We start from the raw sequence: 14,234 nt of genomic DNA, 5'->3' as shown, positions 1-14,234 counted from the left end.
CAACAGTATGTTTATGGTTTTTCATGCATTTTAGGCAATTTTTACTGCGTATAAAGCAAACTCATGACAATTTCATGGCTTCTTACACGATGTTTTATTCAAATTTTGAGTGCTGAAATTGCCAAAAAAAAATGAAATTTTTTTGCTAACGTTTTCAAAATTACATAATTTTTGCCAGAATTGCTGAAATATCCTGATTTTTCTTCATTTTTTCAATCAGCTTAGAAATTTTGTTTGAAAAATAAAAATTACGCCGAGTTTAAATTGAAGTCAAGTCTGAAATAAAGTTGAACAACTTTGAAATGAAGAAAATGTTTGGAATGAAGTTGATTGTGAAAATAAACCCAAGGTTTAATTCTGAAAATGAGGTGAGGTTTGAAATGAAGTAAATTTTGGAGGTGCATAGAATATAGATTCAGTTCTAAAAATAGAGTCAAGTCTAAAATAAAGTTACTTTTGAAAATTCAGTCGAAATGTAGGTATGTTGTATTCAGTTTTGAAAATGGAGGTTGAATCTGAAATGAAGTCAGATCAGAAAATGAAGTCCATTTTGAAATTAAGACAATTATTTTGTGGGTAAAGTCTGAAGTACCTTCATAAAGTAAATACGTAAAGTCAATTTTGATGATGAAGTCAAGTCAGAAAATAATGCCCATTCTGAAAGTCAATTTTGAAAGTGAAGTGTGAATTGAAGTCAATAAATGAGTCAATTTTGATAATAATTTGGAGTCAGAAAATACTTAAGGACTATTCTGGAATGAAGTCAATTTTGAAAGTAAAGTAAATAAAGTCAATGCTGACTATAAAGTCAAGTCAGAAAGCGAGCCATGATCATTCTGAAAGTTAGTCAATTTTATTGATGGTGAAGTCAATTCTAAAAATGAGGAGCTGAGAATCAAAACTCACATTTGCTACCATAAACGATTTTGAGAAAAACGCGAAAAACTGAGTTAGTATAGTGTTCCCAGTTGAAAATACTTATAATACCAAAATGAATCATTAGATAGCGCTGCTAGCACACGATTCCGTGTGTTGGCTGATTTTCACCTAGCTCCCTAGTCCCTCCCTACTGCTTTAATATCCAGACAAAGAATGGCAAATGTGAGTTTTGACTCCAAGATTTGCGATCAATTTTTTTTTCACTGTTTTAATTACGACGATAGGGAAAAGTTTGATAACAAGCTGAATTTTGGTACTCGGGGGTTTTTTGATACGTTGAACACGAATTTGGAGTGTCCAGGTGAATCCGGTGTACGCTTAAATTCCCCCTTTTTTGTGGACCTTAAGCCCACAAATTTGTTTTTTTTGCGTTCAAGTCCGAAAATATGCAATTTTATGCAAAATTTATGTTTTTTGGGTCGCAGAATACGAATTTGACAATTTTTTTTGTAGGGGTGGGGGATGAGAAGGTGAGGGGGGCGAGAAATTCAAAATTTGACTATAATGATGTGTGATATGTTGAAATGTATGTTTTTGAGGGTGTAGATCACGAATTTGACAATATTTTTTTCGTAGGGGTCAATGGTGGGGGCTGAGGGGTGAAAATGGTTGAAAATTCAAAATTTGACTATAATGATGTGTGATATGTCGAAATGTATGTTTTCGAGGTTGTAGATCGCGAATTTGACAATATTTTTTTCGTAAGGGTTAATGGTGGGGGATGAAGAGGGTGAAAAATTCAAAATTTGACCATAATGATGTGTGATATGTCGAAATGTATGTTTTTGAAGGTGTAGATCACGAATTTGACAATATTTTTTTCGTAGGGGTGAATTGTGGGGGATGAAGGGGGTGAAAACGGTGAAAAATTCAAAATTTGACTATAATGATGTGTGATATGTCAAAATGTATGTTTTTGAAGGTGTAGAAAAGGTGAAGGGTGGGGGTGGAGAATTTTCTATTGGAGAGCCGTCAAAGTACCTGGAAGAAAAAATTTGTAACATTTAAACAAAATTCATCATGATTTTTCACTATAATTGACTGTTGTGGTCGCCGGGGCATTCGGGGGCAAAAATGGCAAATGGCATCTTGAAATACACTATCTTAAGTACTAGCCCCTGGGATTTCCCGTGCATCTACGAGCAAAAATTTGTTCTATTCCTATTTATGTAGCAGAGTAGGAAAAAAACGGAGTTTTAACGTAAATTAAACCTCTATAATGACTTTATAACAACTAAAATCGAGTAAATTGATGAAAATTACTCACTTTCAGTTGAATTATTCATACTTGGTACATTTCGACATATCACACATCATTATAGTCAAATTTTGAATTGTTCACCATTTTCACCCCCTTCATCCCCCACAATTCACCCCTACGAAAAAAATATTGTCAAATTCGTGATCTACACCTTCAAAAACATACATTTCGACATATCACACATCATTATGGTCAAATTTTGAATTTTTCACCCTCTTCATCCCCCACCATTAACCCTTACGAAAAAAATATTGTCAAATTCGCGATCTACAACCTCGAAAACATACATTTCGACATATCACACATCATTATAGTCAAATTTTGAATTTTCAACCATTTTCACCCCTCAGCCCCCACCATTGACCCCTACGAAAAAAATATTCAATTGTCAAATTCGTGATCTACACCCTCAAAAACATACATTTCGACATATCACACATCATTATAGTCAAATTTTGAATTTCTCGCCCCGCCTCACCCCCTCATCCCCCACCCCTATAAAAAAAATATTGTCAAATTCGTATTCTGCGACCCAAAAAACATAAAGGAGGATACCATTGTACCATTTTTTAGGGTTCATTGTATGTTTTTGAATTACGCCCGTTTTGAGGGTGCTCACAGTCCACTGTGCACCCCTTCTTTGAGTGACCATAGGTCAACCCCCTTTGGGGTGGGAAACTTCGCTGACTCTTCATTCGACGTGGAATAGTGAAACGAAATCGATGAGAAGCATTTTGCATAAAATTGCATATTTTCGGACCTGAACGCTTTAAAACAAATTTGGGGGCTTAAGGTCCACAAAAAAGGAGGAAGCGTACACCGGATTCACCTGGACACCCCAAATTCGTGTTCAGCGTATCAAAAAACCCCCGTGTAGCAAAATTCAGCTTGTTATCAAACTTTTCCCTATGGAATTTTGCAAACAAAACTGAGTTTTGATTCTAACCCTTGGTTTTGAAAGTGAATTTCACACCAAAATGACTTTGATCCAAAAAAACCGAATATGTCACATTATAGAGTGTAAAACGGTATATCCAAATCTGCCATAAAACGGTTTTTTGTTTTTGGCAAATGTGAGTTTTGATTCTCAGCTCCTCAAATAGAGTCGATAGAGTCAAATTAGAAAATGAAGTCGAAATTGAAATCGATTCTATTCTGAAATAATGCCAGGTCTGAAGCAAGGTCAGGTAAAGTTAATTCTGAAAAAATGTCCTTTCTAAAATGAAACCACCTAGACAATTTATGAGAGAAAATGAAAATTTAAATATCGAGACTTTGGCGAAAAGTAGTACCTACTTTTTGGTAATTATTGGCAAAACAGGAAGATTTTTTCTCATTTTGTTGCCAACAAACGAGATTTTTAGGCAAATTTAATTGGCAAAACAATTAAATTTTTTTGGAATTTTTCGCTTGAAGAACGACAATTTTTAGCATTTTTCCACAAAAAATACTTGTACTTTCTGGCCATTTGAACGAGAATCGAAGCTTTTTGCGATTTTTGACAAAAAACTAGACGTGGACAGTTCAAATTTTTGAACTTTTTTTTTTTTTTTTCAAAAAAAAGTAACTTTAGCCACCCAACATTTTACTTGAAAATGGTCGGAATCGATTTTATGGGGAAGGGAGTTAGACATGTAGATCATCACTCATTGGCAACAATGAAAGGAATAAATCCAGTCATAAGAAAAGAGCAGACTTCAAAAATGGGTACTCATACCTATATAGACATAAACAATATGGGTATCTCTATCCTGAAAACCAGAACATGGAAAATGAAGCACTTTTCAGACTAATATGCTATTTTCAAGTACGCTTCTCTGAAAATAATAAAACTCTCTTTTCCATACTTACCCTTTTTCCACACATTGAACTCTGATGAAATACACAGCATTATTATAAAGGCACGAGTATCTATGTATCATTTGACCAAAACCGACCAAACTTTTAATTCGACACGTGAATATGTTGAAATATTCGTACACGAGGCTGATGAAAATACCCCTTGTTGGTGGCCGCTAGGCTGCGCTCCCTACCGCTTAGTATTATTCGTTTACTTGCTCTGTGTAAACCAGGCCTTATGCCTACTACGTGCGTCTCGCGGTTACTCGACTCACCACACTTGCTGTTTGTTCGTTGTATGTGAATAATGTCAATTTGGTGTTCCTACTGATTTTTGCTAATTACGAGTTGTTTGTTTTATTTGAATATATTATTTGTTTCTCTATTTCAATCACTCGTCGACTTTCATTTATTTCGTCATATTTGAAGTGGCTGCTGTTATGGTAAGCAGAGCGATGGGTTTCGTGAGCGGCCGGCACATGTTGCCGGTACTCTGAAATACCTCGCATTTCATTAATTAGCTATTAAGTACTTGTAATTAACCCGATTTTATGCTCACGACGAACGTTACGACTGCCTGAGTACATGTAAAATGCGTTTTTCCCGATTTTATTAATAATTTTACGTAATGGCCGCCGAATACGAAAGATGACACAACACGTGGTGCAAAGGACGCTGAATTTTAGTTTGGATGACTCATGGCGTTATAAAAGAGTTCCAGTCCTAGAAATGGCCATTCCCGAATACGAGATACTAAATACCTGATTTAATTAAAGAGTTCGTGAAATTGCACACGGTTTTAAGCGGTCCTGATTTCATTACGCCGCTCCCGAATTACTAAAAGAGTTCCAGCCAAGTTGGTTGATTTGATATACTTTACGTGGTGGAAAACGCAGTTTTGTAACAGTTCGTCTAAGCTAAGTCTGGTTTTGGTTAGATTTTGGCGTTGATAAATTAAATATGTGAATAAAAGCTCGCTACCCGATTTCAAAATGTGAACTTGTATTTTACACACGCGTGTCAAAGTTTTGTAGACGAAAGTTCCATCGTACGTTCGAGAGCTACATGTGCCTGATTTTTAGTTACTAGTGCGTTTCACTTCCCGACTTTAAGCTTTAGTATATTTACCCGATTGTTTTTATTGCTTTAAAAGTGTTAGTTTTCTTCATTTGTTGATCTGGATACAAGTCGCACTAAGCACATGCCCGACTTTTCTTCGACCTAAGCACTTGTAACGTACGATGAGCATTCTCAGCGGTAAGAAACTAAGTTTTTCCGAAACTGAGCGTTTACTTAACTTTTCGGGCTAATTTGCTACGTGAACGTTAACTGAGAAGTGTGATCTGGTTAACTGAATCGCAGCTTATTAGACTCAACTTTCGATAAGGAGTGTTTCCGGTTGAAAGTTGCAAGTTGTTTTGTAGTTAGCTTCTTGTTTACGCTATTTCCGAAGCACAAAACACCCGATCTCGTCTACCTGATTCTAAGCCCAAAAACTTGTGATTGTTCATGCAGGGTGACCGCTACCGAGATGACCAGCGTCGAGATGACCGCCGTCGTGATGAAGACAGAAGAAGAGATGATCGTGAATATCACTCTAGTTCTCGCAGCTCGAAGACATCTCGTTCGGATTCCAGAGATGATTCGCGGAGGAAACGCCGGTCCAGCTCCGGTGATTATGATATCGAAGCTGAACGCCGCCGGATAGCTGAATCTAACGCGAGGATTGAACGTCAACAACGTAAAGACCGAGTGAGTTACGAAGCATGAACATCAACCCTGATTTAGTTTGTTTTGGTTTGCGTTGAAAATCAAAAACTTTGAACTTACATATATGTTTTATTGGGTATTCAGGAACGAGAAGAAGAAAGCAAACGTCGAAAGAAAGCTGAGAATCGTAAACAGCGTAAGGTAAGTTCTAAACCTGAATCTAAACCCGAGTCTAAATCTAAAAAGAAAAGCGTTACCGAGCCCGATTCAAAATCTAAATCCAAAAAGAAAAGTAAAGCGCCTAAGTCTAAACCTGATTCAAGTACAAGTACGAACACCGCCCCTCCACCCCCGATTAATCCGCCTGTGCAAAACGAACCAGCGAAGAAAAAGAAAAAGAAGAAGAAGAAACCATCTGATAAAACTTCCGAAGCAAATACAGCATCCCAACAACCGTCGAACCGCTCGTTAAATATAGAAACGATTAGCAACCTGAGTGAACCGAGCGTCTCAACGCAGCAACCTGAACCGACTAGTCAACCTGCACCGACTCATCAACCTGAATACGTTGAAGTTACTCCTGAATTACGTTCAATAATTAATGTTCCTGAAAACGCTACGAATTTGGAAAAGGAAGACCTACTTGGACGTTTGACTAGCCTGAGTGTTTTGGGACAACAAGCTGCGACGATGCTGAATAATCTGAAACGAAAAGCTGAACCCGAATCCGTACCTGAACCCCGAATTTTGAAGAAAAGAGCTCCAACTCCGAAACCATCCGTTAGCGACGCTAGTGATAATGAAGTCAGCGGAAATGAAAAGAATGAGAAGTCGAACTCAGAAGAGAGTTCAGATAGCTCGGATGAAGAAGAAGACGAAGAGAAAGATGATAGCTCCGACTCGGATTCTGATTCAGATTCTGACTCGAGCTCCGACGACGAAAGCGATAATGACAAAGGAGGGAGCGGAGCGGGTGGAACTAGCAACCACTCCTCCCCTTCTGACTCACCTCCCGAACCGCCGAAGCAGAAAGAAAAGACAAAGGAAAAGTCAAAGGAGAAGAAGAAGACGAAATCAAAGAAAAAGAAGAAAAATCAATCGTTTAACCCGAATATGTTTCGAAGCCAGCATGAATCACGAACGATTCTTACCAAAACTACCCGAATTGATACTTGGTATAAGATGCTGGAAATGGATGCGAAAATCTATCAGATCGATATACACAAACGGAAAACCGAAAAGAAAGCTGCTAAGATCGAAGAAGAACAGCTGATGAACCTCGTATTGCACAGGCTGGACCCCCACTACCTACCCCGAGTAACTTGTATCTCTCCAGTTGAGAAAGTAATTGAAAAATTGTTTGAGATAAGGCGAACCGAACGCAACGTGAGTCGTTCATCGGTAAAGTCTGAGTTCAACAAACTCACTCTCGTAAGAGGTGAAAAGTTGGACGATTTCTTCAACCGATTGGACGAGCTATTACTTGATTATAAAATGCAAACCAAATCCGAAATACCCGAATCTGATGTCTACGATCGTTTAGTTGAGGCAACTGAAAATATTTACCCGAACGTTAAGACAATTTTAAAAGCCCGAGGCTCGAATCAACCTTCCATACCTGACCTGAAAATTCTATTGTTGCAGGAAGAATCCGAAAAATACCGGAAGCCGGAAGAGGCAAACCTGGCGTATTACCGAAACCCGAATCCCCGACCGGCTCCACCGTTCAACGCTGCCCACGTAGCCCGACCGCCGCCGCATAATTGTTACAATTGCAGCAGTCCGCATCATTATGTTTGGGAATGCCCGGACTGGGACAAAGGCCCGAGATGCTTCAAATGCGGAGAGTGGGGACACCGAAGCAAGGAATGCCCGAACGAATACAGGGATTATAGATCAGGTAAACAACACCGAAGTAACCGTAGACCTTTCCGTCCCCGAAATCCAAAATTCCGCCCGAGAAATAACTACCGAGATCGTCGCCCGAACCAGTATTCGAGGAACAATAGAAACTATCGTAATGATAGGGGCTATAATTCCAAGAAAAACTGGCAGACGGGCAGACGAAAGCCACCGAAGTCAAATTGGAGGAAAAAGGGAAAAGGCTATCAAGGAAATAAAGACCCGAAGAAACCAATCCCGAAGAAAGAGCCGAAAACTGTAACTGAAAGTAAAAAGTAATGTGTATTTGTTCACAGAGTTCGAGATGCCCGACGATTTGTTGGGGTTATATCGCGCAGGTATGATCTCAGCTGAACGGATGGTTGGCTTGAAGAAAAAGCGCGACGCTATGCCCGACTACCCGAATAATAATAAATCGTCACATCATCGTGATCAGTATTATGACGAAAATTCCCGACATCACGACGATCATTCCAGGCATCGAAATCGCGACTACGATTCTGATAATCGACGTTCCCGATTTTCACCCGACAGACGCGATCAACGCCGCGAAGACCGCCGATCACCGAATCACAACCCTGATAACGTGAAAGTCACCCATCAGCAAGCGCCAGCGCCGGAAGTGACACCACCCGAACAAGCGTTACAAGCGCTGAGCCTGAACAAACCTGAACCGATGGAGACCAGTGAAAGTGATCCGTATATGGATTTTCTCCAGATTGAGTTCCCGAAGTTGCCAGTGAACGAGATGAGCCCAACGGCGATAGCTGAAGTTCACAATAAAATTCACCAGCTCGAACATTGGCTATCGTGTTTGAAAAAGAGTCTGGATTTACGTGTCCAGATGCTAAATGTCGAAGAGGAAGCTGCGCGTGAAGTTATTCCGTTATTTCCATCCAATAACCCGATCCCGATTCCGTTGATGGACGCTTTAGGGCCGGTTATTTTGAACCACCCTCCCGTACCGCCCCCGACTAGTCACACCAGCGGCTCAAGCACGAAAACGACACCAGAAAAACGGCAACCGACTAAAGCCGAATTGAAAGACGACGAGCCGTTTGTACAGAAATCAGCGAAGAAATTTACCGAGCCAAAACCTGATGCCGGAAGAACACCGCTAAAGAAATTCGCGGACAATACGTTCAACCCGAAGGCTGAGGCGAAAACACCAGCAAAAACTGATTCGCAACCGAAAACTGGACCTGAATTTAGGAAGAGTACACGACCGCGCCGAATTACGCCGCCCTTTCCGAACCGGAATTTCCCGATTCATCCGAATGGTTTTAAACCTATGCCGAGGGTGTCTGGTACGTTCATACGTCCGCCGACGCAGACGGTTAGAATCGAGGATTTGGACATCACAACGTCTACGCCGAATACGACGACGACCGCACCGAGTTCCACAACGCAGAACGTTGTCTCATCAACAACGCCTCACGTTAACGCGTTGGGAAACCCAGTTGATCCGCCGCGCCCGACTACACCGCCGCAGTTACATGCGAACCTGAGACAGACTGTGGAAATCCCGAGTGAAGAAGACTGGACGCAGGAAGCGTATAACGCAGATGCTCAACCGATTCGTCGTTCCCGAGCGAATTATCGCAGCGTGTCATTCACACATGTTCAGAAGACGATGACAGACAACATTCCCGTCCTGACTGCGCAGCGTGAAATTTTGGATGCCAAAATTATTCAACCCGGATCAGAAGGCGCCGACGACGGAATCTCTGTCTTGTCGTTGGAAGAAACGGCGTTTATTTTCTCGCAAACCGAAGAGCTGGAGCAAGCGATTGCTGTTTGCAGACAAGTGGAAGGAGGTAAGAAAATCACTTTTATAGGTGACACTGGAGCCACTTCCCATTTTGTCAACAACCCCGATTACTTGACCCAAGTGTATGAGAGTGTGATACCGATTAAAGGAGCGAATGGAGACCCGAGTGCTTTGTTAAAGTCTGATAAGAGAGGTATGATTTTGGGTACGAGTGATTCTTGTAGTTCTGAGTTATATCTGAGTGACGTAATGTCCGTTCCTGGCCTGTCTGAGAATTTACTCTCTTTGAGGAAGTTCGCGGACCTAGGATATGATATTTTTCTAAACAACAAAGGCGCAAGGATTACTGACCTGATTTTGAACCGAACTGTTCTGACTGGAACGTATCATAAGCCGTATTGGGAATTTCGTATGACCACGGCTGAATGTGAAAAAGCACTGAGTACTACTGTCGAGAAGAAATCACGTAAACGACACCGCTCACCGACGGCACCTACCTGTAGCAGCGCAAATGCCGCGGAAACAGTCAAGAAAAGGAAGATTGACAACCCCGAATCATCTTCACCGAATACACCTAAGATACCCGAACCGCAAAAGGTGAAGAAAAAGAAGAAAATGAAACCGAGTAAAATTCCGAAGAAGAAAGAGAAAACCAGCGATAAAGGTATTTCGAAACGGAGGGAGGGTTCTCCCAGTAGGAGGGAGCCCACCCCTGACGAAGGTGAGAATCGTCTACCGTTTACCTTTATACCTGAGGCTATTGACGACATAACACTTGGCCGAGAAATACCTGATTTGAACAATGAAAAACCACCGGAACCTGAAAATCTCACCACCGTGAAGCAGCCAATGAATTATGTCGATTTCAAGAATAGTCCAGGCATGAGATGGCATTACCGACTTGGACATATGAGCTATTCCCGATTAGTAAAGCTGAAGAAAACACACCCAGTTCTTACGAACGTGAAATTTAATCGTCAACAGATTCGTGCGTGTGAAGTTTGCGTTCTAGCAAACATGAAGCTGTCATCGTTCAAGACAGTTCGTATAAAAGCACACACCATCTTCGACAGAGTTCATTCTGACGTCATGGGACCATTAAACCCACCCACATTGTACCAGAATCGTCGTTGGATTGTTACGTTTATAGATGACGCCAGCCGTTTTGCAATCGCGTATACGATGCAGTTTAAATCAGACGTCCCCGATTGTTTTCTACAATTCCTGAATTTGGTAAATACATACACCAGAGGAAAATCCCGAGTTGCAACGCTACGATGTGATAATGGAGGTGAATATACCAGCAACGTGTTTAAAGAAATCTGTGAAAATAGAGGAATTCGTATTGAATATACGGAACCGAACACACCTCAACACAATGGAACAGCTGAAAGATTCAACCAAACGATTATGAATAAAGTACGAGTCATGCTGCTTGATTCCGGAGTACCACAGCATCACTGGGATACAGCCCTCGCAACAGCTATAAAAATATACAACCGAACACCTCATTCCCGAATTAAAAATCAACTCCCGATTCGTATGATTTTTCCCGACATTCAACTCCGAGCCCAGTACCTGAGAAGATATGGATGTATTGCGTATGTTCATCGCAACGACCCGAATTTAAAGAAATGTGATCAACGAGCTGTAATTGGAGTTCTTGTTGGATACACCGCAACTGGTTACAAAGTCCTACTACCGCAGTCCAATAAGATAATACGATCTACGCACGTAAAATGCGTTGAGTTCAAAAACTACAGAGACATTCAAGGTCTTTCGGAGGAATATGGTCCAGTAGTACCGGAAGCTGAGTGGCTGAAAGATTTTGAAGAAATCTACCGAAAACCCGAAGATAAACCACGAACAACTCCGTTGCCAACGATTGTTGATAAACTGTTAACTACAGCTAGCAGAGATACACAAACTGATCCGTACGAGCCATCCGATAAACCTGAAACCCGAGAGTTTGGAACCCAAACCGATATTAAGATATCCATCCTGTGTAAACCTGATAGAGAACCGAATTCTGATTCTGATTCCGACTCTGATTCCGAGACAGAAACCGAATGGATTGAACAGGAAATTGAATTAACTGCCCTGAATGCTCAAGAAGTGGAAAAAGATATGTCAATAAAGGAACATTTTGATGCTGAGTTTGCCCGATTAAAAGAGTATTATGACATGACCGACTCAAACAAAGACCTGAATACTTTTGCGTTAATGACGTCGATGATTGCTGACCCGATGACGTATAAACAAGCGATGAATTCCAGTGAACAAGTTCAATGGCAAGGAGCCATCGATGAAGAACTAAAGTCGATGAAAAACAACAGTGTTTGGGAAAAAGTCCGCCGCCCGACTAATACGAAACATAAAGTACACACAGTCGTAGACTCGACTATGGTTTTCAAACGAAAGATTGATACGAAAGGAAATGTCAAGTACAAAGCCCGACTTGTTGCCCGAGGATTTAAAGACACCCGGAATATGGCGATCTCAAAAATCTACGCACCAGTTTCCCGAATAACGACAGTGAGAACAGGATTCTCAATCATCAACAAACTGAATTTAGAAGCTCGACAATTGGACGTAACTACAGCTTTCCTGAATGGAGACTTAGAGGAAGAAACGTACATGGAAATACCCGAATGCATGAAACCAACAGCTGAAGAAAAGAAAGAATACGTTTTGAGACTAAAGAAGTCATTGTATGGCCTGAAACAGAGCCCTAGATGTTGGAATAAAAAGTTCGCAGAAGAATTGAAAAAGCTTGACTTTGAAGCTGATGTGAACGACCCTTGTTTGTTTTGGATTCGTAATGGAAAATTCCAAGGATTCCTGATTATCTACGTCGATGATATGATTTTTGCCGGAAATGACCTGAAAATACTGAACCGATATATCAAGAAATTGAAACGGATTTTTAAGATGAAAGATATGGGAGAACCGACGAAGTTCTTAGGCCTGAATGTAAAGAGAGATAGAAAGAACCGAATTTTAACGCTTGATCAATCTGATTATTGTCAAGAAATTTTGAAGCGTTTCAACATGCAAGATTGTAATTCAACGCAAATCCCGATGTGCCCGAAATCAAAGAAACCTGAAAAAGTACCCGAGAAAAAGCAGAGAAAGAAGTATAACAAGAGAGAACGCAGACGAATGAATCGTCTAAATCAAACCAAATTTGATGGAGCCCCGTTTCCGTACCGAGAAGCAATTGGAAGTTTGCTATACTTAGGAAATGCCACCCGACCTGACATTATGTTCGCGATAAATTGGTTAAGCCGAAAACAGTGTAACCCGACTCAAGCTGATTGGCAAGCTGTAAAACAGATTTTCCGATACCTGAAAGGCACTACCCGACTTGGCCTGAAATATACTGGAACCCAGAAAGGAATTGTTGGACACTCTGACGCCAGTTTTGGTGACTGTGACGACACGAAGAAGTCAACAGCCGGAGTTTTAGTACGTCTGAATGGAGATTTAGTGACTTGGTCCAGCAAGAGACAAGGTACTGTAGCGAATTCGACATGCGAAGCTGAGTACGTAGCTATAAATTCGTGTCTCCTCGAAAGCGTGGGAGTTAACGAAACCGTAAGAAGAGCTACTGGAAAACGTCTTGACCCGATTTTAATCTACGGAGACAATACAGCATCCCTGAAATGTACCAACAAACCCGGATCCCCGAAACTGAAACACCTGACTGAAATTAAAGTTCACACAATTCTCGATTATGTGATTAAGAATAAAGTGAAACTTGAATGGGTAGAATCTGCCGAACAAGACGCCGATATCCTGACTAAAGCGCTACTGAGAGAAGCGTTTCAGAAGCTGAGAGACAGATTGTTGAGTGTAGTATGAGTTTTTCCCGATTTTGCCCGCCTGAAATACCTGATTCAATTACTCGCCCGATTTTCTTTACTAATGAAGAAATATGTTTGTGTTTTTCTAACCGTTTGTTCACAGATCCTGGAGATTTAGACATGGTGTTGAGTGCACTAGAGTTTATGTTACGATTATCCCGAGTTCATAACCTGACGCTGAAAGAGATCCCGCAAAGAACGTACGATATTTTGCGCGTAGAACGGATGATAATCGCCGAACAGAAACGCCATAAGGCGAAAGCAGCGAAAAAGCGCAACAAGGCACATAAGAAAGCTGCCGCAGAGTTCGACGAAGGCGTTTGCGAAGATTACATATCGAGCGCCGAATCCGACTCCGATAAGGATAATCCTCCGGATAGACCTTTGGGAAATCACCCGCTTTTAGAACAAGCATATCCGAGAGACTGAATTTGTTTTTGCCCGATTTATTTTTCCTGATTCTATTTGCTGTTTATTATTAGTATTTTGTGTTTGATTACCTGAAGATAAATTTTGTGATTTGTTGTTATACTTGTTACCTGACTTTATTATTTAAGCTGTAAATACGTTGTTTAAGCGCTATCGAGCGCAGGGAGGGAGTGTTGGTGGCCGCTAGGCTGCGCTCCCTACCGCTTAGTATTATTCGTTTACTTGCTCTGTGTAAACCAGGCCTTATGCCTACTACGTGCGTCTCGCGGTTACTCGACTCACCGCACTTGCTGTTTGTTCGTTGTATGTGAATAATGTCAATTTGGTGTTCCTACTGATTTTTGCTAATTACGAGTTGTTTGTTTTATTTGAATATATTATTTGTTTCTCTATTTCAATCACTCGTCGACTTTCATTTATTTCGTCATATTTGAAGTGGCTGCTGTTACCCCTAATTTACTCGTGTCTTTCACAACGTAGGTATCTAACTAATTATCCCTTATGGATGATGCTTTCA

The 14,234-nt window shown here is 40.8% G+C and overlaps 3 protein-coding genes across 3 annotated transcripts in view; all 3 read left to right on the top strand.

Moving 5' to 3' along the window:
* Window positions 1-14,234, top strand: part of LOC135849512 (G-protein coupled receptor dmsr-1-like) — a 387,918-nt gene that overhangs the window by 44,396 nt on the left and 329,288 nt on the right. The gene's annotated exons all lie outside the window — the stretch shown is intronic.
* Window positions 4,495-6,408, top strand: LOC135848425 (hepatoma-derived growth factor-related protein 2-like). Its single transcript, XM_065368327.1, has 4 exons — window positions 4,495-4,527; window positions 5,555-5,791; window positions 5,894-6,338; window positions 6,383-6,408. The coding sequence occupies exons 1-4, from the start codon at window positions 4,495-4,497 to the stop codon at window positions 6,406-6,408; spliced, it is 741 nt and encodes a 246-aa protein (XP_065224399.1).
* LOC135847615 (uncharacterized) lies at window positions 5,449-14,167 on the top strand. Its single transcript, XM_065367234.1, has 3 exons — window positions 5,449-7,649; window positions 7,948-9,468; window positions 13,392-14,167. Exons 1-3 carry the CDS (start codon window positions 6,440-6,442, stop codon window positions 13,715-13,717), a joined length of 3,057 nt encoding a protein of 1,018 aa, XP_065223306.1. The 5' UTR covers window positions 5,449-6,439; the 3' UTR covers window positions 13,718-14,167.

Source organism: Planococcus citri, chromosome 5, assembly GCF_950023065.1.
Source record: "Planococcus citri chromosome 5, ihPlaCitr1.1, whole genome shotgun sequence".
In the NCBI taxonomy this organism is placed as follows: domain Eukaryota; kingdom Metazoa; phylum Arthropoda; class Insecta; order Hemiptera; family Pseudococcidae; genus Planococcus; species Planococcus citri.
This window is presented reverse-complemented; position numbering and strand designations above follow the sequence as displayed.